Below are 27,074 nucleotides of genomic sequence, written 5' to 3' on the forward strand. Positions count from 1 at the left end.
TTCCAAACTGTGTTCCACTGAACTTGAGTCCATTTCTGAGCCACTGTGTGTGTATGAGTTACAGGATTTACTGACATTTTAGGAACTTCTATTCATTTCAGTCAATGTAAATATTTTGATGGCTGAAGTATGTGTTTGGGAACTCATTACAGGATTCTTGTATCTTGGTAGTGCAATTATTTTAATAATGTAAAATTTGGGAGGGATTAATCTTTTAGATGCTGAAAGTAAACAAACCCTGGTGTTCTCAGTAAATGCTCCAACAAGTCTCATAGGCAAAAACTTTTATTTCATCTGAAAGAATTATTTATATCTTACAATTATTCTGAGTAACATGCCTAGCAATTTAATTGCTAGTTTGGTTACTCACATGCTGATGTTTCTTTGCATATGTAAATAATCCACCTATTTTAAAATATCATAGCTTAAATAACAGTCTCCCACATGTAGTGTGTACACAATGATTTCAAATTGCTTCCACAAGGATGCGAGGGGGAAGAATAGTTTCTGTAGTAGACATTTCATAAAATGAGTGCACACCAAGCTGAATTTGTATAAGCTGGGGCAGGAATTCAGTATTATGAATTTAGATTGTCCTGGCATTATTCCAGTTTGGGGGGAGAGGACAGAGTCCACAACATCACTGATGTGGCTGTTGTCATTTAAATGCACGAGGTTTCACAGCATACAGCAGGAAAGCAGAGAGCACATTTGAAGATCATACAAAAAATCAACCAGTTTCTGATTAAGAACACTTTTTTTCTTAGTGTCTTCCTTTAAATGTAGAAAATAAATATCAAAGGAATGAACAGCCTTACTATGAAGTTGTTACAAGCTCATTAACTGTGTTTACATCAGAAGTAGATGCATTGAAAGGAAAGGGCTTTTTGCCTGTCAGAAGAAAATGAGCTGAATTACTCAGGTCATGTTTTGCACTCCAGCTGAGTTTACCAGTGCAGGCACCGAGGCTTTAACACATGCAGTTTTGACAATGTCTGCAATTACTTGTGAAAACTATTCTTGCACACATTGTTTCCCTGAATCTCAGACCTACTTAAAATAGACATAATGCTCTGGCTGATAGCAATTTCAGTATTTTAAAAGTAATAAGGAAGCACTGCTTAGAAGAAGTTATTTGTGCTGTAACTAACAGTTGCTTACAATGTCTCTAGGCACAAAACCCCATCATCTGTCATTAGCAGACAGTGATTTCCAGTGATGATATCAAAGTACTGGTTATTGAAAGGGAGCTCTTCCTATAGTACACTTCCCTGGACCGTGTTCCCTGCTAGGGAGCCTTATCTCAATACTGACTTCACTGTGCACCTAAGAAAACAACTCAAGCAGAGCTCAGGATGAATTGACCAATCTAAAAACTTCAAAAAGCGGCTTCCCAACCTCAATTTCTCTTCCCCCAAACAGTAGCAGCAATAGTGTGGGAAGTGTCCTGAAAGGGTGGAGGTAGGACCATGTTCAGAACAGTAAATTATGTGACAATTGTACAATTATATAACAATAACGACACATTAACACTTTTGCATTTAACAATCAAAGCCCCAGAAGCAAAAGGCTTCTTAAGGAGGGTCAGATAACAGGTGTCCACTATAAAAAGCAAGCAAAAGCACTGCCAGCATCTCACCCCATACAGGCTCCACAGCATGTCCCAAAATCTTGAAGAGGCTGAGCAGCCACACTGCAGTGTGGGTGGAAGCAGAAGTTTTGGCACCGGAGAGCAATGCAAGAGTGCAGCTGCCCAAACAGGCGTGGTTTATGCCAGAAGCTCTATCAGGTTCACATTTCCAGCCCTGTCCCCACCTCTGGGGCTGCCAGCTGGCACTGCCGGTGTGAAGGGACCTCCCTCACTGCTCCTCTGCCGGCCTGGGCCTCACAGCAGCCCGTGGGGGGAGCGGGCCTGGCTGCAGCACTGCCCTCCCAGCTCTCCCACCAGGGCGCTCTGGGCTCCAGGAGAAGCAAAGGCAACATCCTGCACTAAGTGCTGCTTCCACGTGGGAGGCTTCAGGTGCAGAATGCCAGAGCTTGGCTCTTCATCCTGTAGAGTGTTCTCAGCACAAGCCAAGGAGCTCAACAGCTATGGAAAATTATTACCCTCCAGTAGCAGTGCTGCAGGGTTGCTGCTTAGATTGTTCAATTCACAATTACACTTTGAGCCAGGTGGGGAGTTTACAAATCAACTGCCTTGCCTGGAAAGGGGAGAAGCTGCTTCCAGTGCTGATGTGATAAATACATAACTTTTTTCCACTTTGCTCAATCACATTCTCACCTTTTCTTACAACAGCACGTGCTTCCCTGTGTATTATTAAACAGACATAGTCAGTCATATCCTGGGGAGTAACTGGAAGAGTCTGGGAATCCAGATAAATTAAGGTAAATTTAAAATACTATGAGTGTGAAAGAATGATGGCATTTATTTCCTTTTCTTTGGAGCACTACAATAAAAGCTCCAGCTTCTCATGGCATTCATGGGAAAGGCACCTGTCACCCACTATTACAGCTGTGAATATAGCTTACCTAAGAATTATGTAATTAAAAGTTATCCATATAATTTTCAAAAGACTGATGTCACCGTGTCTGAAAAGAGAAATTCTGACACGACTTTTTCAGCCCTCCCAAGGAGCAGAACTGTCATGTAAATTCACACAACTCAGCCTTGTATATAAAGCATAAGGCTGCAAGTCTGTCATTAGCTCAGCTACTACACTGTTATTCCTGGCCATAATGAATCTATACTTCAGCTGGATTTTTTGGCACTTTGGTGAGAAAGCTCTGGACAGCTGGAAGAGACCTGCTCTATCATTTTTTGTTTTTTTCTTTGTATCAATTTTCCACCTGTGAAGCCCAAAATCCCACCACCAAGTGCAGCTGCAATTCCTGCTACTTTGAAGCCTGCAAGGAGACCAATAGGACCCCCCACCACTCCACCAATGACTGCACCTGCCACAGGCAGAGCTGCCAGCTTGTATTTTGCAGCCTGTAAAGGAAAAAAAAAAAAGTCAGAATTCTTGCCTGTGGCGATGTGCATTTTCCCCTCACTGCTCTTGGCAATGACATGAATGCTCAGTGATAAATAAACTTTACAAATTAGTATTTAAAAAAAGTATGACAGAACATGCTAACACCAATTCAAAATCCTGTCTTGTGTATGCAGTTGTGAACCAAGTCCTTTCACATGGTTCTAGCCGCTGTGCACACTGGGTGTTACCTGGTCACCATCCTTAAATCAAATCAGAAACAGGAAATGCTCAGATTTTTCAGTGATGGCTCTGACTGCAGCTTTGGGGTTTATTTAGCAACTGACATGGAACAGGATGGCAATGACAGGTTATGATCAGGCTCTTGTTTATGTTTATGTGATTCTTGTGAGCCAGTCACTGACTGCACTTGTCTTTGCAGGTAAAACAAAACCATCAGAATAGTGTTTCAAAGGCCCCCCCAAATTAAATAATTGTATTTTCTAGCAGCCTGGATGTGATAGAAAATTACAAGAGAGATTGATTTTTTTTTCCCTGCTACCTGTGGGTCATTTCTTCTTTATTTCCTTAATTGCTGGTTCCCTCAGCATTAAAGACGGCAGATCAATGGGGTTAATACAGAGGGTGGCTGCGAGGCAGAGCACCATTGATTCACCAGCAGGAGCAGATCCCTACCTTCCCCAAGTTTTTGGTTCCCTCTTCAACATTCGCAGCAGCACTGTTGACATGTTCTTCAATCCTGTCAATCTTCTCCTGCTGGGACTAGATGCAAAGGAATTATGAGTGAGGGAACCTGCTGGGAAGCAGCAGTGAGCCAATACACACCATTTTAATGCCTGTAATCAGGGCCCCACAGCAACTTTCATCTGCCCCCGGCAGCCTTAGTGGTGCTCCATGATTAGCATCTGCTAAACTCTGCTGAAGCTACAGACTTCAAAAAAATCTAAACTATTAAGTAATAATATGGGGTGGATATTAAACAATGTCTTGCTGCAGTTAGAGAAAACAACTCAAAATGGTTTCTAAATCTTTCTTATAGATAGAGGAATTCACAGTCCAAAAGGAAAAATAATCCAAAGTAGCCTGTTTTGTTTCCTGCTGAGTCTCACATTCAAAAAAATTCTATAAAGGGCATTTATAAGATCAGTACTAACTCCAATATACAAAGCTGCATCAAAAAATCTAAGAAGTATTTAATTATGACATTATAGAACAATAACTTCAGAAATAGTGACAGCACAGAAAATACACTTGATGTTGCTATGTATTTTACTGTTTGATTTTACAAAAACATTCCATCCTTTCTCCAAATGCAGTCAGTCAGGTGCCCCTGCAGTCTCTCCCAGGGAACACTGGAGCAGAAGATAAAGGGGTTTGTGGGTTTGTTTGTTCTTATTCTAATCTACACAGGCTGGTTTATGTCACAAAATAATGAGATGGCTGATGTGCAGCTTAAAATAAAAGGCATTCTGAACTTTTTGCCTCTTTCTAAGTCAGAAACTGCTGAGTACACCAGCTCTGGTATTCATCTACAATGCAGTCCACCCACCTTAAATGCTTGCTATTATATGTAATGATGGTTAAGTGTAAAATCCAGTAAGTCCTGGGAACAGGACCTCTTCCTTTAACCTTTAGAATACTGAAGGAACATTTTTGCAGTTCCTCTCCAGTCTAATGGTTCTTACTTGACTATTTTTGTATAGATGAAGCAGCACATACTCAGCAGAAAAGATAAAAGCTAGGTTGTTTATCCCTACTAACCCAACAGCAAGGAGATTAAGAACTCTCCTAGGAGATGAGAATTGTGCATTTAAATTCCCCATGGCACAGGAAGAACTAACATTGGGAACCAACATTTTGGCAATGCGGTGAGAGCAGAGAAAGAGCATGATAACAGTGAGGATTTTTCTAGCGCTCCTGATTGAGTGAGAAACGATACCTGACAAACACACACCCTGTGCAGTAAGAGCTGTCACCACCATTACAATTAGAAATTGTAAAAACTAACAGGACCTGGGTAGAAGTCCGCAATCAACACAGCAGAGCTTCTGCTGAGGTTCAGCTCCTGCGCTGGCAGGAACATTGTAGCTGCTTCAGTGACAAGAATTTGGGAGCAACTCCCAGCACTAGTGCTGAAAGAGGAGACCGCTGCCTCCTCAAAGTGTCACCTTGGCAGAGCCTGAATCACAGGAGAGATACATCCTCAGCATTTTTGTCCCCACCCAACCCCACCTAGGAGTTACCCCTGTTTTTGTGGGAGACTCTGTAGGACAGAATGCAGAATTAATACTTACACAGACTAAGAGAGAAAACTCAGTCACCAACTGGCTGAGCTCAACCAAGTCCTGCAAATAAAAAAAAATGTTATTCTGTGATAGTTGCTAAAACAATGAGCACCAACATGGCAGAGAGGGAGTTCCAACATACCCCTTCTAAACTTTCCCAGGACTCAGCTGCATTTTCTTCCTGAGGTATTTCCGGAAGGCGGGAGTAGATCTGGATCAAACTTTGGGAGCCATCTTTTACTTCTGTGTTATATAAAGTTTCTGAATGAGAAATATGATGTTTATTAATAAATGCACTGAACCAGGATGCAGGTGCTGTGCAGAATTTCTCGCTCCTGAAGTTTCTCAAGGATAAGCTGATACTTAACCTGATTCAAGCCAAGCAACAGCCCCAAAAATGATCATATAGGGAGATGCCTTACAGCACTACACAGTTTCTTAAAAGGATGTTATTGACAAAGGAATAGATTCATTTCTATCAGCACATTTTCACAACCAGTCCTGAAATGATACTAAATTATATTCCTGAATTCAAGGTCATTTAATTCATTTTGTATTGACCAGGCTGAGAAAACTGGGCTTGGGACAAAAACTTTTCATTTACGAACAACATATAAAAACACTGTGCTCCCAAAACTGAACAGACTGTTACTCATTTTATGATTGATTATTATGCTACTGGTTTGATTTTCAGCCATTGAGAACTAAAAGATGCTGGAGGAAAAAGCTTTCAAAGCAAAAGCAGTGAAACCCAAGTAATGTGGTACCCAGCATTCCAAGCTGGATCATTTGAGTAAATGGTACTGTGAGGATGGCAGACATTTGCAGCTCAGTGCTGTACACGAGATATTCTCAAGTGTGTTCCTCCCTAAATCACCTGGACTGACTGCAGAAGGCATTTGGACAAAGTATGGTGTTAAAAACGGGGAATGACAGACAGTGAGTGGCACTGGGGAGAGCAGATACATGAACGGGCTCACACCGCCCTCCTCCAGTCACTCCAGAGCCACTGCAGAGCTCATGGACACGCCTGTAATTGTGGACAACAAATTGAGGGGCAATAAAGAAAAATAACAAACAAGTCTGGCTTGTCATACAAGGACTCAGGAAGAGCTTGGGGGTCTGAAAGGCTGGAGAAGGTGTACATGTAAACACAGTGCAAAGATCATCTCAAGTCCAACAGCTTCAATTTCTGAAGGGAGATCGCTCCTTCAGCAGGACACTGGTGTTCCCTTCCTTGGGAAGGCAGTCCCAAGAGAAAGCTTATTATGGGGAAAGCTGGTTAGATACATCTAACAATACTAAAGTGTAAATATTGTATTAAAATCTTTAGATACAACAATTGTTCCAAGGTATGATAATAATATTATATAACTGTTACAACAACAGATATGTCCAATGGAAAACAAATAAATATAATCATATTCTTTAAAAAAATCAGTGCATGCTTATTCATGGAATTAATTTAAGATAAAATAAAAATGATACATTTTCATAACATTTGTCCATTTCTCAACATTTTTATCCCAATATCTCAAAACAGATGAAGGACCCAATCTTCCTACTCTCAGCTCAGTAGAAGTCTAACATGAATGAAATTGATATTTACACATAATTACTAAATGAGCAGAGTAACAAGAATGCACTAAGCAATGTGGGGGCTTGACTTGGGCTTGTTTTCTTTTTAAGTATTTCTGCCCCTTTTCCTTTAAGAATGCAGACACGGAAGGCACTTCATGTTCTACAATCATCACCTGTTCTTCCTGAACATATTTTTGATTAATAACCTCAGATTAATTAATGTTGTATACTCAGTTCTAAAATATTCCTTTCCCCTTTCAATACAATTAATTATATATCCAAACGTGTGCATTTTTTGAGAAAACTGTTCTGCCACATACTCTGGCATTTATCACAGGTTCTGAGGGTTTTATTTAATTTAAATCCTACACAATCCTATTTCAAAATAAAGTTTCTTCTGCCCAGAAAGGTGTACTCTTCCCTAATCAACCACATGCATGCTAAATTGATTAAAGTATTCATAATTCAAAAGCAAAATAAAAATCTCCGTTAGCAAAGCTGCCTCCTCCCAAGACCTTGCTCTGTCTGGTCTGTTCCTAACAATCTATGCCGACCAACTCTAGAAAAGCATATCCTTTAAAGTGTTGTAAAACCAAGATTTAGCATGACACACATTCCAAAGAAATTAAAACTGTAAGTAGGTTTACATGTTATCATTTTGTAGTAACTAAAAATCAGTGAGAAAAAATTCCACATGAAAATTCTTTATTCATTTTAAGGTAAAGAACAGGAAGGGCAAGAGGTGGTCACATTTGGGCTGAGAGTATGAGTAAGAAATTTATATTCACTACTTCACTTTTTATCAAGTCTAACCAATTTTAATAGAATTGAGAATGGAAGTGACTCTAGCAGTTCATTTATACAGCATCTCCACGGAAATACAATAACACAAAACACCTCTGCAGATTTCACAGAGGAGCCTTACACCTCATTACACTCGAGATAAAAATCTAATGCTCTGGAAGATCCAATATGTTGCTTAAAAGATTTTAGTAATTTTAAGAGTGGAGTCTCACCTTTTGTTAATATTTGTTTAATATGCAATTAAATTCCATTTCTATTGGCCCTCAGTTGAGGATGGTGAATGGGGGAAGGGACTGGATCATATCACTGACATGCCTTCTAAATGGGAGATTTGAATTTGTAAACTCCTTCCTTCTCTAGCAGATGGGAAGCAACATGCTACAAAGAACGGGCACGTATTGAACTTCCTTTGATTAAGATCAACAGCCAAGATCTGCTTTCAGGACTGCAGCCTCTAAGCACAAAGGAATAGGCAATACACTGTGGCTGGGTTAGCAATTCAACAGGGCTGCTTGCACAGGCAGGCAAACTTGAAAAAAAAAACTATTTTATTGTATTTAGTTGTCTGCCTGTCTGTTTCACTTTAAATGGGGTGAATTATTTCCACATTCCTGAGCAGACTTGCAGATGCCTGTCATTCCTATAATATTTTTTCTGTTCTTCTCATCTTCTTCATTCTAATAAGTTTATTTGTTCTTCTGAAGTGCTGTTATTCTCAGTATCCTCTGTAGTTCAAAGGTATTTCAGATTTCAGAAACAGTCTTGTACTTTGAAATTAAACTCTAGTTCCCATTTGCTACCTATGTAATTGTGTACAAAACAGAAGCAGTAAGCCAGAACAAAGCCTTTCCAATGAAATATTGGAATGAACTGAGAACAACCGCAGAAAGTCACCAACAGAAGAGGTATCTTAAATTTAGTTCTGATCATAACAGAGAAGAGCACACAAAGAGACTGAAAGTAATGGCCAATATATATGAAGGGAATCACTGAATATCAAAGACAATGAGCTCTCCACAAGAGAAGTCAACAAATTGGGTAAAACTATTAGAAATTACATGGAAGAAGTTCCTAAAAGATAAAGGACTGCAGGAGTGCTGGCAGACACTAAAAACAGGCTGTGCTGAAGAGGACATCAAATTGTCCTGATGCAGAGGAAGAAGTTTATGGCTTCAACAAGAGCTCTTCAATGCCCTGGATGTCAAGTATTTGACACATGAGTACAAGTTAACATATAAGCATGGAAAGTTAATATCAGGAAGACCAGGGCATAAATATATTGCAACTACCAAGAGGCATAAATGGTAGCAAGGAAGTTCCTGTGAATGTTTTTGAAGTTAGAGGAAGACCAAGGATGTGGAAGTTCATTGCCAGATAAAAAGGTGGCTTTAAGCAGGTATTTGATGCAATTAATTTAAATAAGAAAGACAGAGAGAGGCTGAAACATAAAGAAAACAGGTTAAAAATATTTGGATGAGCTAGGCCTATTTGGGGTCTGAAGGTCTGATGAAATTCACTCTAGAGCATTTTTAAAAAACAGTCTTTGAAATTTCATGCATATTTTTGAGAACTTGAATAAGGTGGTTCCAGAGGACTGCAAGAGAAAAGACTTTGAAATCCGTGAAGATATTAGAACAAACTACTGAACAACTAACTACAACATGTTGAAGGTGTTCAAGAGGCTGAGATTTTTATGTCAGAAGCCGATTCAGTTTATTCTGCTGGCCTTGTAAGAGGGAAGTTTTTACAATGGGGGTGGTGAGGCACTGCCACAGGCTGCCCAGAGAAGCTGTGGATGCCCCCATCCCTGGAAGAGTTCAAGGCCAGGTTGGATCTGAGCAGCCTGGTCTGTTGGAGGTGTCCCTGTCCATGGCAGGAAGTTTGGATCTAGATGATGGTCCAAGGGTCCCTTCTAACCCAAGAAGGGATTGTGTCTGTTTTATCTCCATGTTCACAAGGTTTTCTGATACTACTGCACATGACATTCTTGAAAGCAAACCCGGTTGTCAATTCTCTTTTTCTCCCTGCTCAGCCACGAGGCTCACTGGCTTGTTAATCACACTTGAAAAGAGTTCTTGTAGTTCTGCATGCAGCAACAAGAGTGGTCATGAAATCAAATCTGACAGCAGGTTCTTCTACAGTGCTACTGCCTGAGAATGCTCTTTCAATTTTAGGACACATGAAATGCTCAGATCATTTTAAGTAATACTGCCATTGCAGCAATCAAATTACAGATATGGGAAAGGTTTATTCCTGATGGAACCAACCTTCTCACAGATCATCAGGAGAGAGCACTGGCCAGCACCAGGGCATAACAGAGACTTCTCCTGAAGACAGAATGGTAGAACAAAGATCAAAAGATATTTTATACAGAAAGGATGGAACACCAGCAAACATATCTGATTTCCAGCATGTCACAGTGTGTTTTCAAAATCCTTTATTTAAATGGATTTATATTCCTTTCTTGTCAGTTACCAAGATAAAATGTTAAAGGAGGAGATGTTCTTCCTTACCTAGGAACTTGCTTCTCTTTTTCCATATATTTCATCAATGCTGTATTACACTGTCTATCATATAAAAATCTTCCTGGTATTTCTTCAATTCAATGAAAATGACTAAAATGATTACTTGCACACAATCAAGTGATTTGCAAGAGGGACAAAAGAAGCCAAGCTACCTTGAAACATAAATGAAAGTATTCTGCTTCCTAGGAACAGTCCACTATTTCAAGATCCAGGGGTCCAGGAGCTTTGCCACAGAAAGCCACAGATATTTAATTTTTTAAGGTATTTAAGCATTTTCTGCTTATCAAAATTCAGTCACAGGGCTGGTAAAAGTGTGGTGTAAGGAAAGAGATCTACTTCTTCATTAACAATACTCTTCAACTGAAATCTTATTTGTTTACTTCATTTAAATATGGTCAGTGAAACTGTATACTGGATACAACGACAGAGATACAATAAATGCAGAAATTAAATTCTACTACCTTCTCCTAGAGTTGCAGATCTGGTTAAAGAGGCATCCTCCTGTCCTTTGAGTTGCCTTTTAAGTTCTTCTGCAGATTCAGAATGCAGCTGCAGGAAGTCCTTAATGGCAACTGAAGCTTCCTCTTTAATGGGATTTATCATTCTCTGCAGAACTGGGATGTCTTCCTGCCGCACTCGCAAACACAACTTCTCCATCTCTCGCATGTTGGCACGGAGCTGCTGCAAGAGCATTAAGAGTTATTTTGTAGCTGACTGTGAAAACATCAGATGCCTTCAGTGCCTGGGAAGCACCTACTATCTTTATAATCAAGGGAGAAACACTTTTGAAGCCATCACCACCACTATTTTGAATTTTTCTGGCTGTCGTTTTTGTACTTTATCCACTTCTCCAAGTCAGTTTGTTTTATTTTGGGTTTCAATAAAGTATTTAACTTTAACTGAACTTTAAATTAATTCATTGTGTAATCGCTCAAGTTATTTCTGTTTCTCTGGTCAATTTAGGTCTTTGCCAAAATATTTACACAAGTTGCAACAAGTTGCAATAATATCTGAATAAAGTAAGTGAGTGCTTCTCAACATTTGCTTTTTTTATAATAATAAGCGACTATGGTGATCACAGGACCTCACGATACCGTCATTCATAACCCCCAACTACCCCAAATCTTTCATTTTGTGAAGACAATTTCAGGGACAAAGATTACTTTTTTCTTTTATTCTTTTTTTCAGATGAACAACAAATACACTTGTTTGATTGGAATATCAAATGTAATAAAACATGTAAATACTTCTTTAGTTACAAGCCTTCTGAGGAGATATAAACTGTTCACAACTAGCAAGAACTGTATGTGTACAGGCCTTTCACATGAGATAAATTCTTTCTGCATTAAAAATAAAGGGGCTTTTAATTGCCTGGGCTTTAAAAATGCAGACAAATTTTCTTTTCCTACAAATGAAAGGACGAAATTTACAGTTTAAATTACACCACTTACTGTTTTAGGACAGAGTTTTTATCTAATTATAAAAAAAAAAAGGTAAAAATATATTATCTGCACTACTTTACAGTGACACAATAAATTCTATTCTTTGTCGCTTATTTACCAATTAATTTGAATACTCTTCTCACAACAGAGCAAGAGAATGGATTGACACCAATGAGTGGTTAGAAATAGAAAGGTTTTCTTCCAGAATACAAACCAGGTACAGATAACGCCTTAGAGAGGTAAAATTGACTATCTGGAAAAGCAGGATCTAGATGGAACTAATTTTATTTATATACACTAGTGGAATTAATTGCTTTCAGTATCAATAAAAAAATAGTAGAAAATATAATTAGAGAAGAAGGAAGGAAATTATTCAACAACCTGTTGCACAAGCTTCCAAAGAAAGAACTATTGATTCGTTAAAATCATGTGGTAAATTACTAAGATTAGATTAGATTATACTGTATGCTTAAATTAAGAGTGCTATTAGCCAAATTAGGCTGCATTATTCAAAACTAACCTCAGGTAAAACCACTGATTGACAATTAAAAGAAAGAGAGACAAAAAAAAAAATCCCAACTGTGGAAGACACTGAGCTGAATTAGAAACATGGTAGCCAGGAACTTTCCTCATCCAATCCTCATCTCAGCCTACCTCCTGCTTCCTGGCATCTCCCCCCAAGTGAGCCCCTATGTACCCAGAAAAGGAGAATGTCACCACTTTCATACTGCACCACGTGCCAAAATTCTTGGTTTATAGAATCTTGGAATTTCATTGAAGTAACAAAATGGGGACTATCAAAACACAACACTCAATCACCTAATTTCTAGAACTATATGGAAGGGAATGAGGTTGATCATGCAGTTTTATTTCAGTAAAGAAAATTATTACTATTATCCTGTCTTTGGCAACAATGGAAAAAAAAAAAAAGGCATGTCAAACAAACAAAAACTAGTGAAACAGTGACAACAATGAGTTTGGGGTGAGATAACAATGGTTCCACAGTAGCTCCTTTTTCTTTTAAAGAAAAAGGAGAATTTTGCAGATGAAATTGAGTTAAAATGTAGTTCTGCTTGGGATCTGTACCATGGCAGCTGCTGCTGGGGCAAATCACAAGTTTGTGCAGTGACCAACACAACACAACTGGCTGGTGGGAGTTTGCACAGATCCTGAACAGAGGCTTAAAGAGGTATGAAGTACTCACCCTAAAGAATGATCCAGATAATAAATAATAAATAAATAAATAATAAATAAAACAGATCCTCACTTCCACTGCTCATTATTACCTTGCTAATCAAAGAGAAATATTTCTAAGCAAGAAGAAGGAGGAATCAGATGATGATATTAGCCTATTTAGTGAAATTTAATTTTAGTAGCTCTTCCTTTGTGGTTTTGAAGGGAGGACTTGTGTTCCACTTACTGTCAATTAAACAGAAGGTGAATGGATTCAGCCTAGCAGGAAAGTTCAGTCCTGCTGTGAGGAGTCACATCCCAGGAGCTCACCAGGGTGTAACATCACAAATGTTATGGATATGCAAATGACTGTGACTTCTTCTCATAATAATTTTAATGGCACTGAGTTTAATTTCTAGGTAGAGCATGAAAGTGTATCACTTTCATCTCAACTGTTTGCACTTTTAAAACCAAGATTATTTAGCAAGGAAGGTAATAAAAAATTCTCTTTTCATTTGTGGGGACTTCCGAGTTTTGCACTCTCCAAATTCAATCCAAAAGACACAAAATTTTTCTTTATAACAATTGTAATTTTGGTCCATTAACTTCCAAAATCAAACAAGAATCTTTGTTTCAAATGGCTTTCTCACAAAAACTGTAGGAAAATAGAACTGATGAAAACCTTGGGAAGTTATCCCTTCAATGCATGATCCACTGTCCCTATATTATTTCTGTCAGTTGTTTATCTAATCTGGTCTTAAAACGACTTCTGCATGAAGAACTACAACCTTCTTCATACCTCACTGCCAGAATACAGTGTACTATAGCATTTCCTTATGTCTAACAGAAATCTCTGGCCTCAGCTTAAGCCAGGTATTTCTAGCCCTCTCTGTGCAAAACAGGGAAAGACAAGCCCTGTCCTCTTTGCAACCATCCTCTCTCGTTTGCAGACAGGCAGCATAATGCTCTTGGACGCTCTTTGGGCAAAGTAAGTGATCTCTTGATCTTTACCAGAAGTCCTGCTCTCTCAATTTCTGACTGCATTCAGTGGTCACTCCCTATTAATTTCACACCTTCCTTGGAAGTGTGGTGCCCAAACTGGACTATTCTACCTGGGATCCTATTACTGCTGACTGAAGAGACTGTGGGAGAGACCACACTGACTGCCCTCCTGTTTATACATCTCACTAAGTTATCGGGCTTTTCTGGACCACGACCACACAATCAGTTAGTTCACTTCTACTCCATGTCCCTCGAGTCTTAAAATATTCTTGGCCTAGGTCAAAGGAACTCTGAGTTTAAGGACATCTTTACCCTGCAGATGGCCACAGGCTGCAATAATGCTCTGATTTTACATGATCCTTCACTGAAACCACAAAGAACCTCCTGCAGAAATTAAGTTTTCTACACTACTCCTCATGCCCTCACAGCATATCTACACAGTATGCCAGAGAGGATCATTTTAGAAATGTTACAGAAGACCTGAGCCATACAGCACCTTGAGCCAACAACCTGAGCTTTGAAGATTTATGCAAAAAAGAGCTGATCAGAAACCGCCTTTAACTTGTAAACCATTTTCAGCTAAACTAGAAACAATAAAACTGAAAAAGAAAAAATAGATTAACATTTTTCAAGCAGCTTTCCAGGTTAGAGTAATACAGTGGAGAGACTATGTCAGCCTAAATATGCTTTGCAGAACAGAGTCTCTTTTTGTGGGCTGAATACAGACTAAAGCCAGACTGTTCATCCACTGCATTTTTCTTTTTTTTTTTTTTGTTTAATATCTTATTTCCTCTCTAGTACCTGTGGCTTTTCTCTTCCTCTCACCACCAAAATGATCAAGGCAGTCCTTAGATGTTACAACAAAATACTGCCATTTCACTGAAATTAGCTTAAACCTTGAAGTAATTAATTGTGTGGTACAGTCAGCATGTATGCAGACAAAGCCTAGAAAACTGCAAATTCATGGATTGTCCCTAAAAATGAAAATATACAAGAGCACGTTCAGAAAAACTAATACATGATACACAAGAGCTATTTTCTCAATATTTTTGAAAGGGTCACTTCCTGCCCTGTGCAAGATTTATCTGTTTTCTTCACCTTCCTTCATAGAAGTTTTTAATGTGTCACCCAGTCACTTGAAGGCAGAGCAACAGATTTACACTCATCTATACTTCTATTATAATTTTGACCATCATCAAAATTACAACAGAAGTAATTATTCTGGGTAAACTGAAAATTCAGAAAAATGGCTAATTATGTGCACATGGATTAAATGTAGAATGGCTGTGCATATATTTGTCTAAAACCTGTGGCGGATGCCTTGGGTCAATATTGACTTAGGGATTCCTAATGTATTTTTACAACATCTAATTTTGAGAGCAAAGTGTGTGCTGCAGAGAACATTTGGTATCACAATAATGAATCTGATTTCTTTGCAAACAAACAGATCACAAGTCCATCAGTAAACATTTAAACAGCTTACGGCAAACACATTCTACATGTCATATAATTTATTATCGAGTACTCCAGACTCCTAACTATTTAATTAAAACAAAGAGCCAGTCTGCTCTTCTTGCACGGACCCAGATACTTATTCTGCTCTCTGGGTATCAGAATGTGAACCACTTTAATGCATCTAGATCTGTACCCAGAGTTAGAAGCAATAAGCATTAAATAAAACCTAAGAAAATTTACTTTGACTGTAAAAACAGCAAGCTTTAGATTCAAGACAAATACAAATGTTTCTTGAGAAATATAAGCAGTTTTCTTATTAAAACACTTAAAAGATCTAAAAATAACATCTTAAACACAATTATTTTTCTGTAATTATTGACAGATTTTTGTCTTGCTAAATAAATGATACTGGTAACTTAAAGTTACAAGAGAAGCCTTTCCCACAACTCAGATATGAAAACAGATTAGAGAACAGACATAAGCAAATACATACTTACTACACCACACCTGTTAAAATGACATTGTTTTAACAGAACTTCCACCTTTGGAAGCCTCTTTGAATATGAAGAATAAACTTGCATTAAAATTTCAAAAGTACTTGGTGAAAAATCAAAATATATTCAAACCTCCAATGAGCAGGAATATTAACTGGATTTTAAGTGTCACATCATATCACCTATACTAAAGAAAAAGTATAGGTGATATTCTATTCTTCAAAAAAGATGTAACTCCAGCTCTGCCTACTATCTAATTCTGTTATTCAGTCAGGATTAAGTTCTTCTTTCTGAGGTGAACCAGTTTTGGTGGTGGTGTTTTTTTTTTCATTTTTAGTTTGTTCTAATTTCCCACAGAGTCAGTAAGACACTGAAACAAGCATGGGAATTCACAGCATTAGAATTGTGAGCAATGGTTTATGACTAGGCCACCTGTGCTGGCAAATCCTGCTTGTCCACGAGCAGTGTAGGTCGTTTACAGTAGCAAAGACAGGTCCCTCCTCTGAACCACACCTGTGAAACCCACACAAGATGCCTCTCCTGGCCAACGCACATCTGTCCCCAGAACACTGGCATGCAGCTGTTACAGACACCAGATGCTACATCTGCCTCAGCAAACTTTGTGCTGCAGATGTGGTCCTTGACGTTGTGGTCCTTCTGTACTGATAAAGTACTTTGCCTGTGTGCTATTTAGCTGATGTTTGGCTGAGTTTCTGCATCATTTTCATCAAGGCATTGTGTATTTTTAGAAGCAGTGTATGGTTCTCTGTGTGCTGAGTTATGGATGATGATGGGTGAAGTCACTGAAATGATGCCTGTGCTGACAAATGTGCTGGTATTTCCTCCTTGATGATATCATGTACCTAACAACAGATGTGCACACCAAACTAGTAGTCCAGATGTTCTCTGTCTGAAATCATGCTTTAAAATTAGCAGTATCCCTTATTGCAAGAGCTGTCTTCTAATTTAATAACATAAGAGGAAAGTTTGCAAAAGATCACAGTCTCCAAACTTTTGCTTTTTCAAGAACACGGAAACATTTCTGACCGTTTTTGCCTCATAGGACACAATTAGGAGATCCCTAACTTTTAAATGAAGTGAAACAAAACTGTGTGCTTGCTTGTCAAACCCACCTGTGAAGTGTATGTCTCTCTGAAGGCCCACCCCTGAGGTGACCAGAACTATGTCTGTAATTGAACCCCATCAGCAGCACAGCCACTTTCATATCCTTACCTGAACCGTTCGTCCTGCGTTGATGTGCTCTTCGTGCAGTCTGTCCCAGAGCCTGCATCTCTGATACTAAAACAGAGGAAAAGGACTCCTCAGAATTGCTATTTTTACCAACTGGCTATGCAGAAAAAAAGCCACCTTTGGTAAATTATCACTTTAATTTTCCAAAACTGAAAGGTGAGTCATAAACAGTTCCACTGAAAAATTAGAGAGGTAAATAGCAATGTATTTTGTGAAAAATTTTGTACAATATATTTTACTGAATTACAGACAACCAGGGTTTCAGTATCAGTTTTTAACACCCAAGTGATATTGCATCCTGACACTGCTGTGGCATAAATCACTTGGTGGGCAGTAGAACAAACGGTAGAAGAAGAAGAAAGGTGCGAAATAGTGGATAAACAGTACTGGCCATACAGGACAATGAGGTATCTGATACTACTGACATGGAAAATGGCATTCATTACACAATGCTGCTGTCTACATTTACACTGAACATTTCTATTTAGTTACAAACACAGCTGGAAGAACCATCAGGCCAGATCTGGCACCTCCATGAGGCTCCACTAACTTTAGTGGGAAACTATCCATACAGTACTTCCCATGGGACAGAGACCAGACCAACTATTACATTAGCAGAGAGCAAGTTTAGCAAAAGAACTGCATATTATCACATATCAACCCTTCCATCAATCAAACAAATCAGTGCCTGCTACAGGCAGTTGACACAAATAACATAGAGACTTCAGCATGAAAAAGAGTAATAAAGTAATAGAAGTAGAAGCTGTGATTTCTGGAATGTGTGCTGAAACTATCAAAGAGTGTATTTACCACATTGGATATTAGAATATTTATTTAATTATTTAGATAAAAAGGCAAAATATTTACCATGATTTCTAAGGTATTTTTATGTAAAATCTAATTCCTCAATTTCTTAATAACCTTTGTTACCAATAAAAAACTTTATCTATAGCCTCTATCTTTCCATAACTATTTTCATAATTTTAGATACCACAGCAATAAGGACCATAAGTTACTCAGCTTCCTAAAATACAAGGAGAAATCTAAAGTTACTACTTATTTTCAAAGCAAAAAGTTCTTTCATGTTAGGACTTTGTAGTGCTATGGAAGATAAAAGGTTTAGTGTTCAACAAAGTCAGATTAACGTCATTCTTCCAGGAAACAGAGTAATAATAACATCTGAATAAATTGCTATGCCATTAAAATTACTGACAGTGTTCTTTAAAATAAAATGGACAGAAAGCCCTGTATCAACAGTAGATCTTCAAATTTAATCAAAAAGTACTGAAACAGGAATTTCTGAGGTTCTAGGGAAAAATCACCTATTTGACTTCAGCTGACTGTAGTACATTGTCCAAACAACTAATAATAAAAAATCCTGTTACCAGTTAAGAAAAATTCCTCAGGAAACCTTTACTGCTCTTCATAATTTCTTCTAGAGATGCTCAGCACATTCATCTGCTTAAAATATTGTTCTATTACTTTGCTTTAAAATTCAGAATATGCTAGTGACGAGCCCAAAGAATCCAATGACTTAACACACTGACATTCACGTGGTCAGAGAATTCCTCCTTGTTGACTTCTCTCTGTCATGCCACACAAAGCAGGCCACACTCCTGGACAGTGTTCACCCTGGGGCCTCAAGGATAGTAAAGCTTGAGAAGAGATGGTATTGACATCATTTCTTGTGGAAACTGGGGCTGTTCAGACTGGAGCAGAGAAGGTTGTGTGGAGACCTCACTGCAGCCCTCCAGTATCTGAAGGGGGCCTACCAGAAAGCCAGAGAAGGAAACTTCACCAGGAGCTGTAGTGACAGGACAAGGAGCAATGGGCACAAATTGCAAGGGGGGAAATTTAGGTTAGAGATTAGGAAGGAATTTTTTACTCTGAGGAAGTTGCCTGGGAAGGTCATGGATGCCCCATCCCCAGCAGTGTTCAAAGCCTTGGGCCTAGTGGAAGGTGCTCCTGCCCATGGCAGTGGGGCTGGGACTGCATGATCTCTAAGGTCCATTCCAACCCCTTAACATTCTATGATCTTGTCCTGAACAAATACACATAAAACTAAGGGAAGTCCAGGAAGTAAAAACAGCTATGGTATCCTAACCTCTCATGTCAGGTCCAGGGAGATCCATAAAAATGGTCCAAGGGCTGGAACAGCTCTCCTGTGAAGAAAGGCTGAGAAAGCTGGGATTGTTCAGCTTGGAGAAGGCTCTTGAGAGACCCTATTGCAGCCTTTCCATAAAGAAAGAGGGCTTAGGAGAAAGACAAAGACTTTTTACTAAGGCTGGCAGTGACTGCATAAGGGGCAATGATTTTAAATGTTTAGAGGGTAAGCTGAGAGTAGACATAAGAATCTTTTTTCTGATGGGGCTGGTGAGGAAGTAGAAGAGGTTGCCCAGAGAAGTTGTGAATGCCCCAGGCCTGGAAGGCCTAGGCTGGATGGGCTTTGAGCAACCTGATGTAATGAAATGTGCTCCCACCCCATGTCAGGGGGTTGGACTAGATGACCTTTAAAGCTTCTCTTCCAACTCAAATCACTCTATTGTCCCATATTTCTGTGCTATTTAATCATAATTGTGCTACAGCCAAATAGTTTGTATTCCACAACAAAAATATAAAACATTAGGTTACTCTCAGACACTCAGGAAATTAATCTCTTTTGCTCTATGAATATTCTCTTGAGAGCCCTCTTTAGAAAGAAACTTTCATGCTTCTGCTTTGAATCCCTTCCACCTGTCCTTGAAAGTAAGCAGTGGACATGGAGAGAACTCAGAAGTTTGTCATAATATCTCCTGCTAAAAGTCCTTCAATAAATGTCTTACACAAACATCCTCACTCGGATAAGACTGCAGGATACCCTAATTTCTCATTTTGTCTCACCTTGACATATATTCCCACCACAACAATGGTTCCTAGCCAAAGGTAAAAAGTGTTTCACACAGCATCTTTTAAAACAGGTACAAGAAATGAAACTGAAACAATGAAATGAAAATTTTCTCTCTTGAAAGCAAGAGAGAGTGTCTTACAGCACTTTTTTTTTTGAAAGGATTGTTGCATATCACCAACAAAGTCTAGGGCAGTAAGCCAAACAAAATCTCCACCTTCCTGTACTACCAAGTACAGGAAGTGTAGTACCAATGTACTGCCAAGTCAATTGCTGCTATCTAACAGAGACTTAGAGACATCTGTACCTCTTTTGGATACACATGCATTTTATTCCCTCTTGGAGTGAAAGGCCATCTAATCCATGGAATGTGCTATAGAAAACAAGAATTTTCATAGGGAAAACATGGAAAAAAGAAGAATTACAGAGAACTTATTTCTTAAGGCTATAACTTTTAAGTCTTCCAAAATGGTCATATAGAAAGTTGGACTCTCATATAGTTGAGAAGCAATGATGATGAATTTATGGTAGCCACTTCCTCTGGAAAGGTGTATTCAAGGTCAAATTTCATTATATATTGATTTTATAGTTTCTTCAAACAGTGATTTAGAAGATTAATTGTTTGGACTATCTCTGGAACCTAAGGTTTAAATCAATATTCATGAAATGAGGTTAGAGATATTGGCTTCATCATAAGTAAATAATGTTGCTGCTCTAAGCAATTGGACATAATTAGTGATTTTTGCTTAAAAGTAGCCTGTAAAATAAACAGAATCAAATTCTATAAAATTATCCTTTTACCTCTAGGGATGTTTGGTTTGCATGGCTGAAAGTTAATTTTACAAAAACTATTGAAGAGAAAATCATCATGACAGCTCACAAAAGTACTGTAACACATTCATTATGGCTAAAATTCATGTAAAATATATAATATGTGAACTATCATACAAGTATTTCAACCAAACTACTGTTAACAGTGGTGTTTACTATAAATGTAAAGGCCTTTGTGCACACAATTACAAACACAGAACTTTCATCTTTAGCCAAATTTGAATCAAAGCTTTTTGTCATCAACCTCTCATCAAAAACTCTACATAATCTTTCAGTGAGACTGCTTCTATACTGCAAAAATAACTACATTAGTAAAAAGTGAACACTAACCTTCTCAATATTTATTTGGTGTTTTCTTAACCTTTCCAAATCTGTTGGAATTGCCACTTTAATGAATTTCTGAATTGCAGGTTCGATTCGGCGGAGTTTAACTTTCTCCTCATCTTCAGACATCCTAAAAGCAGCTTTCGAGTCAACAGTTGTCCAATATACCTTCACCAAGGTAAAAACCCCTAAAAACCAAAAAAAAATTAAACAAGAAAGTTAAACCTGAATCAGTTTTTAAAGAAATTAAATTAAGATAAATCTGTCTTTCTGATAACCATGTATCCCCCAAAACCAAATTAAGCGGTATTAATATCTGGATGTTTGGATTTAAATGTATTATCTTTACTTATTTGCAAGCTTTGGGGATAATTTTTCATAAAACTTAACACTAACAAGAAGAAAAAAAGCAACTAAGTAATTAAGGCAGAGGCAAATGTTTTACAGCATAATGATCCATAAAAAGGTTTGGAAAAAACCTTCCAATTAGATGCTTTGATCGACCAGAATTCACATATTGCCAATTCTCATTCAGAATCATCCTAAAATTTGTAAACATGTCCTGAAAACACACCAGAATATAATTAATTTTTGGAATTCCATTTCCTGGAAATGTTAAGAGCTCCTGAATGAAGATTTGCACTCCAAATTGCATATGTTCCCTGCTGACAATGACTAACTAAGGCATCACCTAACGAGGGGTATAAATAGGCTGCTGAAATATTTGCAGGACCAGTAGATACATAAACACCCTGAATTCTGTTCCCTGCATGGTGCAAAATATAATTTTTGAGTTTCATTCTCTGAAAGTGAGATGTGTAGTATTGTATGCAATAACATTTATCTATAGAGCATAGGAGTAAAAGAATTCATAAAAGAATTCCATCATGCAGCTTGCGCACAAGGGGAAAGAAGACACGTATGAGAAAGTTTTGTCACAAGTGTCAGTAAAAAGACACGTGCTAACTTGGTTATATGGAAGCACCTGAAGTACATCAGCTACCACATCAGAAAGCTTTCCCAATTTTCCTCTTTTGGTAATAAACTGATATAAAGTAATTAACCCAGCATATGCCTCCTGGTACAGGTGAGGCACGGCAGAACATTACAGGTTAAAAAACGTTCCTGTTTTTCACACAGCCAAACATATTATCAACAGTGAAATTAGACATCACTTTTCCCACATCTGCCAAGGGTGTGAAAACGCAGAGGGAGGGTGTTGGTGTTTTTGTGAGAGCTGTGACTCCTGCAGGCAGGAGAACATGGGGGCAGACTCCAGCTGATGGCACTGGCTCTTTGCTCAGTGTTCAGCCCCAGCCCTCCGGTGCAGGCTGCAGGGAGCACACCTACAAACCTGCTCCAAACTCAAAGCAGCCAAGTGGGAAGCATCTTCCAGCAAGAAAAGGAAAGCACTTCTGGTACAGAGAGGAAGATGGTTGCAAATAAAACAATGCTGCATTTTTCAGAAGAACAGAATGCTAACAGGAGACTCTCCTCCTTTGATCTATCCCAATCAACAAAGAAATTGAAAACTGTGGAAAGCGGAATGCTTACTGAGAGTAGACCAAGTTAGGTGAAGTCAATCTTTAAGGTTTCAATGACACATCTTTGCTTTTTCCAGAAACTCAAAAGGAAATTATTTCATCAACTGACTTTGCAGTCATTGCTAAATCATACCCACTTCAAATTATAAAGACACACTGTCAAGTGGTCTTACAAATTCCCTTCTAACCCAAGGCATTTAATAATAACCTTCAAATAAACATGCAGTGGATGGGTGACCTCACACTTTTCAGGTTGCAAAAATAACTTTATACCTTTTGCATTGATTCACTCTTTCCACCATTCCAAAAACAGCAGTTTAAATGCAAGCTGATAAAAAATACTTTCTATTATACCTTGGTCACTACAGTCCCTAACTTTTGAAAGAGGTACTCATAGATCACAGTTGAACTCTATTCTGAGTCTAGAACTGATTTTTTTTTTATAATGTCCAAAAGATAAGAAGCATCATACTCCAAACTGCAGTACTTCCTCCTCAAACAGACATTTAATTTCCTGGCAGCTTATACACTAATCCATGAGTTTATGAGCTAGAATTAATTAAAAATTGGTTCCCTAAAGATATTTAATAGCCATGTCATGCTTTTCCTTAATACAGAATCATCTTGAAGAAGTGTTGATGCAAATTCTTCAAATGTGTAACACAACATGAACTCCCAGAAACACACAGCCCATTCTGGCTTAGAAGAAATACAGCAGAGACTAAGTTAAATTAACCATAACTTTGTCCTTAACCTTTCATGACATCTGGAGATTGATGAGAGTCAAAACTGATAGTTTAGATGACTTACAATCTGGAGCACTGTGAAAGCACAGTTGATGTAAACAATGGCCATGTGCCTTGGGTAGATGATCTGAATTCTGAATTTTGAAGACTTGGCTGCATGCAGAGCTCTGGCTAATAATTTTCTTCTCATTAAGAATTTCCTGACAGTAAAGTAACTTCCATGACAGTGTCTACTCTAAAGACACTGCTGCCTAAAATTCACTGTGTAACAAATTTGAAAAACTAAGAAAGAAATATAAAAACTCCTTACATTCTCATCAGGTCTCCTGATTAATTTTCTTTCAAATAGTATAGTAGCTTCTGCAACAAAAATTCTAAGCCATAAATTATCAATGCAATGTCTTCCCTTTTTTTTAACATTCATAAAATATTAACATTAAATAAATAAAATTGATGTTATGCATTTCTGCTTGTTGCTGATGCAACTTTAAGGAAACCTTCCATACTTTACATGACTTGTTCTCCTAAGCATGACTTTAACAACTGATTTCTGCAGCAATAATGCCTGTTCTTTCAGCAATCACAGAGTAACAGGACAGTTTAGGTTGGCAGGGATTTTCACATGCCATCCAGTACAAGCTGAACCAGATGTCATTGCACAGACCCTTGTCCAGTGAAGTCCTAACACCTCCATGGATGGACACTCCTCACTCACTAGAGCCCTTCCTTCAGTGTTTGACTATTGTCCAGGCTAAAAACAAGCAAACAGACAAACCCACAACCATGAAGACCTTCCCTGTAGCTAAACCAGCTTGTGTCCAGTGCTGCTCATCCCACTGTCACACACCTCCAAGAGCAGCCTGGCTCTACAGCTCCTACCCACAAGAGCAAGACCTCCCCTTCCTTCACCTTCTCTTAAGGCTGAACAAACCCGCCTCTGTTTCTCCTAGAATGCCACGTGCTCCAGCCCCCTAACCACCACAACACCAGGGTCCTTTCCTGTAAGGCTGCCCTCCATCAAGTGTTCCCAACCTGTTCTAGGTGCAGGCTTTCTTATTGCCTCTGCTGGAACTTCTGAGTTGCTGTCTGCCCATATCTCCATCCCGTCAGGATCCCTCTGAGTAGCAGCCCTGTCTGGCCCATGGACCAAGTGAAAACACGGCACTCAGCTTCAGCTTCTTAGGGAGGTGAGTTGCCTCTGTGCTTGGATCTGAGTATCAGTGACTGAAATAACACTAACCCAGAAGTGATCAAGACTGAGATGCAGAATAACTTTCAGTCAACTAGGTAAATAAAAAAGGCACATCCAAAGCAGGCTGTAGCAGCACAAGTCACATAGTTGCGGTCAACCAGAAGTAAAATTCTTCCCAGATATGGTAACATACTTGTTACTTGTTATGAATTTCAGAATTCACTTCAAACGTTAATACTCATGAACTTTGGCTTGTTAACACTCATGAACTTTCGTTAAACTTCTTATTGTTCTCCCCTGAAACCCAGTACAATACACAACAAACCTCAGGAGTTCTGCTTGCCCAGGGAAATACAATGTCATTCACTGATTTGATTTTAATTCACTCACAACACTTTAGACAAGCACTGCCACTACAAAAAGTACCTCCAGCATAAATGCCTTGTTGATAAGGGTTGAAAGGCCAAAAAGTTTTTCCTTGTAAATAAAATTAACTGGAATATAAGGATGTACAACAGCTTTCTACTTAGGGTGACCTGAAACATTTCCTAGAGTGGTACTGGCCCCACAATTGCAGTGATTCTATTGCCCACTTGGCCAAGGCCTGTAGTTAGTGAGGAACACACTCCTCTGGTAGGCTACAGACAAACTGCACTTCGGGACTAAACTACATCTTTTACTTTTTGTCTCTAAAATGAATCAAAATAAAATAATTTTGTTAGGCTGAAATAAGGCACAGTCACCAGCCCCAGCATGTTCACAAAGTAACATGAAACTGCTGAGTGAAATAAACAGACACGTGTGTGGGATCTCCCAAATCAGCAGCTGTACAGGTCAGGCTGTGGCTCCCAGGAGATCTGGGCTCTTGTGGATCACCTGGCAACACAAACTTGATCCAGGCAAGGCAAAGGCACATGACTGCATTTTGAGAATTCAGAGCAGACAACGGGCATTTTGCCTTGGATTTGTATGTTTAAGCCAGCTGCAGAAGGGCAGAAAATACCTAATGACTAACACATGAGCACCTTTTGCACAAAGCTGAACTGGTGGAGCGAGTCTGCAGTGGGCTGACGCCTGCCACGAGAGGCCACAACAGCTCAACCTGCAATCAGAGCCCTAACATTGAATTCTCACTATTAACAGAACTACCCCTCTGGTCTCACCCCAGAACCATACAATCAATTAGGTTGGAAAAGACCTTCGGAATTATCAGCTCCAACCTATCAACACCACCCTGTCAACTAACCACGGCACTGAGTGCCACAGCCAGTCTTTCCTCAGTTACCTCCAGGGACAGTGACTCCACCACCTTTCTGGACAGCCCACTCCAATGTCTAATTAACCTTTATGAAGAAATTCTTCTTGACACCCAACCTAAAAGTCGCCTGGCGCAGCTTAAGATCAACAGGTTCTGGAGGCCTACCCTGCCTGTACCATGCCCTGGAAAAGCAAGGCGTGTGTGAAAAAAGGAAAAGCATAAAAAATAAAGACAGCCTTCAAGTCTTACATAAAGGCTTCAAGCAGACTAAACTACTTCTTTTTTTCCTGACTTACAGTTTTAAAAGCCTGAGCAATGCCAGGCTTAACAATTTGTCACGCTGCAAAGAATAAGTAAACAAGTAAACAAGACAATCCAAACTGGTGTGACACGTTCTGTGCCGATCAACACCCCGCAACCTGATCGCGGGGGAACCTCGGGCCCGGCCGCCGCTGGGGGCACCTCCGGCTGGGCACCCCCAGCCCCTCCGCCGGGCCGGGCCGGGAGCAGGACGAGTCCCCGCCGCTCTGACACTGGCCCCGGGCCGGGCCGGGGTCAGCGGCGGCCGCCGCGGCCTGGCCGAGGGCCCGGAGCCGGGAATCGCGGGGGGAGCCCGGCCCCGGGAGTCGCGGGGGGAGACCGGCGCTCGCTCCGCGCTGAGGCTCTCACCGGCCCCGTGGCTCGGCAGGGCCCGGCCCAGGGCTCACCGTGCGCTCGCCAGGCCCCGGCCCTTCTCTTCCCTTCGCCTCGCTGGCACGGGGAGCGAAAGCGAAAGCGGAGCCGCCCCAGCCCCGCTGCCCGCTGGTCCCCGCTCCCTCCGCCTCCGCCCCCGGTCCCTCAGCCCCTCACCCCCTCACCATGGGGCGGCCGTGTGGCGGGCGCTGAGCGCGGGCGGCGGCGGCGGCCCCGGGACGCTGGGCGGGAGCCGGCGCTGGGCTCCCCCTCCGCCGCGGGGCGCGGCCCAACCCCCGCCCGCCACACGCACACCCCCTCCGCCGCCCCCGGGCTATCCTCCACCGGGCTGTTCCCCTTCGGGAACCGCCGGCCGGGGGCGGGAAGGGGACGGAGAGGAGGAGGAGGAAGAGAAGGAGGCGGAGAAGCTGTCCTGGCCAGGGAGGGGGTACCGGGAGTCTGGGATCAGGCTTGTCGGGAGGGAAAAGTTAAATTTATTCTTCTAAAAGAGACCCAAAGATTCCTGACAAAATTTTAAGAGCTTTTCATAGAATCATAAAGTGTTGTTAGCTAGAAGAGACCCACAAGGGTGATGGAGTCCAGCCCCCGGCCCTGCACAGG

General features: G+C 40.0%; 1 protein-coding gene across 4 annotated transcripts; it reads right to left on the bottom strand.

Moving 5' to 3' along the window:
- Window positions 1-307: 307 nt before the first annotated feature.
- On the bottom strand, window positions 308-26,795 carry STX17 (syntaxin 17). Of its 4 annotated transcripts, none has more exons than XM_064705694.1 (8): window positions 26,639-26,795; window positions 21,048-21,229; window positions 16,985-17,050; window positions 10,647-10,866; window positions 5,418-5,536; window positions 5,285-5,335; window positions 3,666-3,752; window positions 308-2,989 (listed from the first exon to the last, which is right to left on the bottom strand). In XM_064705694.1, the coding sequence occupies exons 2-8, from the start codon at window positions 21,168-21,170 to the stop codon at window positions 2,750-2,752; spliced, it is 906 nt and encodes a 301-aa protein (XP_064561764.1). In that variant the 5' UTR covers window positions 21,171-21,229; window positions 26,639-26,795; the 3' UTR covers window positions 308-2,749. The 4 variants fall into 4 exon arrangements, with proteins under 4 accessions (XP_064561764.1, XP_064561767.1, XP_064561766.1 ...); XM_064705697.1 differs by lacking the exon at window positions 26,639-26,795 and adding an exon at window positions 26,489-26,569; XM_064705696.1 differs by lacking the exon at window positions 26,639-26,795 and adding an exon at window positions 26,451-26,552.
- Between the last annotated feature and the right edge of the window lie 279 nt (window positions 26,796-27,074).

The sequence above is a fragment of the Zonotrichia leucophrys genome, chromosome 2, assembly GCF_028769735.1.
Source record: "Zonotrichia leucophrys gambelii isolate GWCS_2022_RI chromosome 2, RI_Zleu_2.0, whole genome shotgun sequence".
NCBI lineage: Eukaryota > Metazoa > Chordata > Aves > Passeriformes > Passerellidae > Zonotrichia > Zonotrichia leucophrys.

What these genes read in the sequence shown, in the direction of transcription:
- STX17 (XM_064705694.1), bottom strand. Translation starts at nt 21,170, where the DNA reads ATGTCTGAAGATGAGGAGAAAGTTAAACTCCGCCGAATCGAACCTGCA. An exon ending in ACCAAATAAATATTGAGAAG is followed by an intron (nt 17,051 to 21,047) that starts GTTAGTGTTCAC and finishes CCTCTGTTTTAG; the next exon opens with TATCAGAGATGCAGGCTCTG. An exon ending in ATCTGCAACTCTAGGAGAAG is followed by an intron (nt 5,537 to 10,646) that starts GTAGTAGAATTT and finishes TTTCTCATTCAG; the next exon opens with AAACTTTATATAACACAGAA.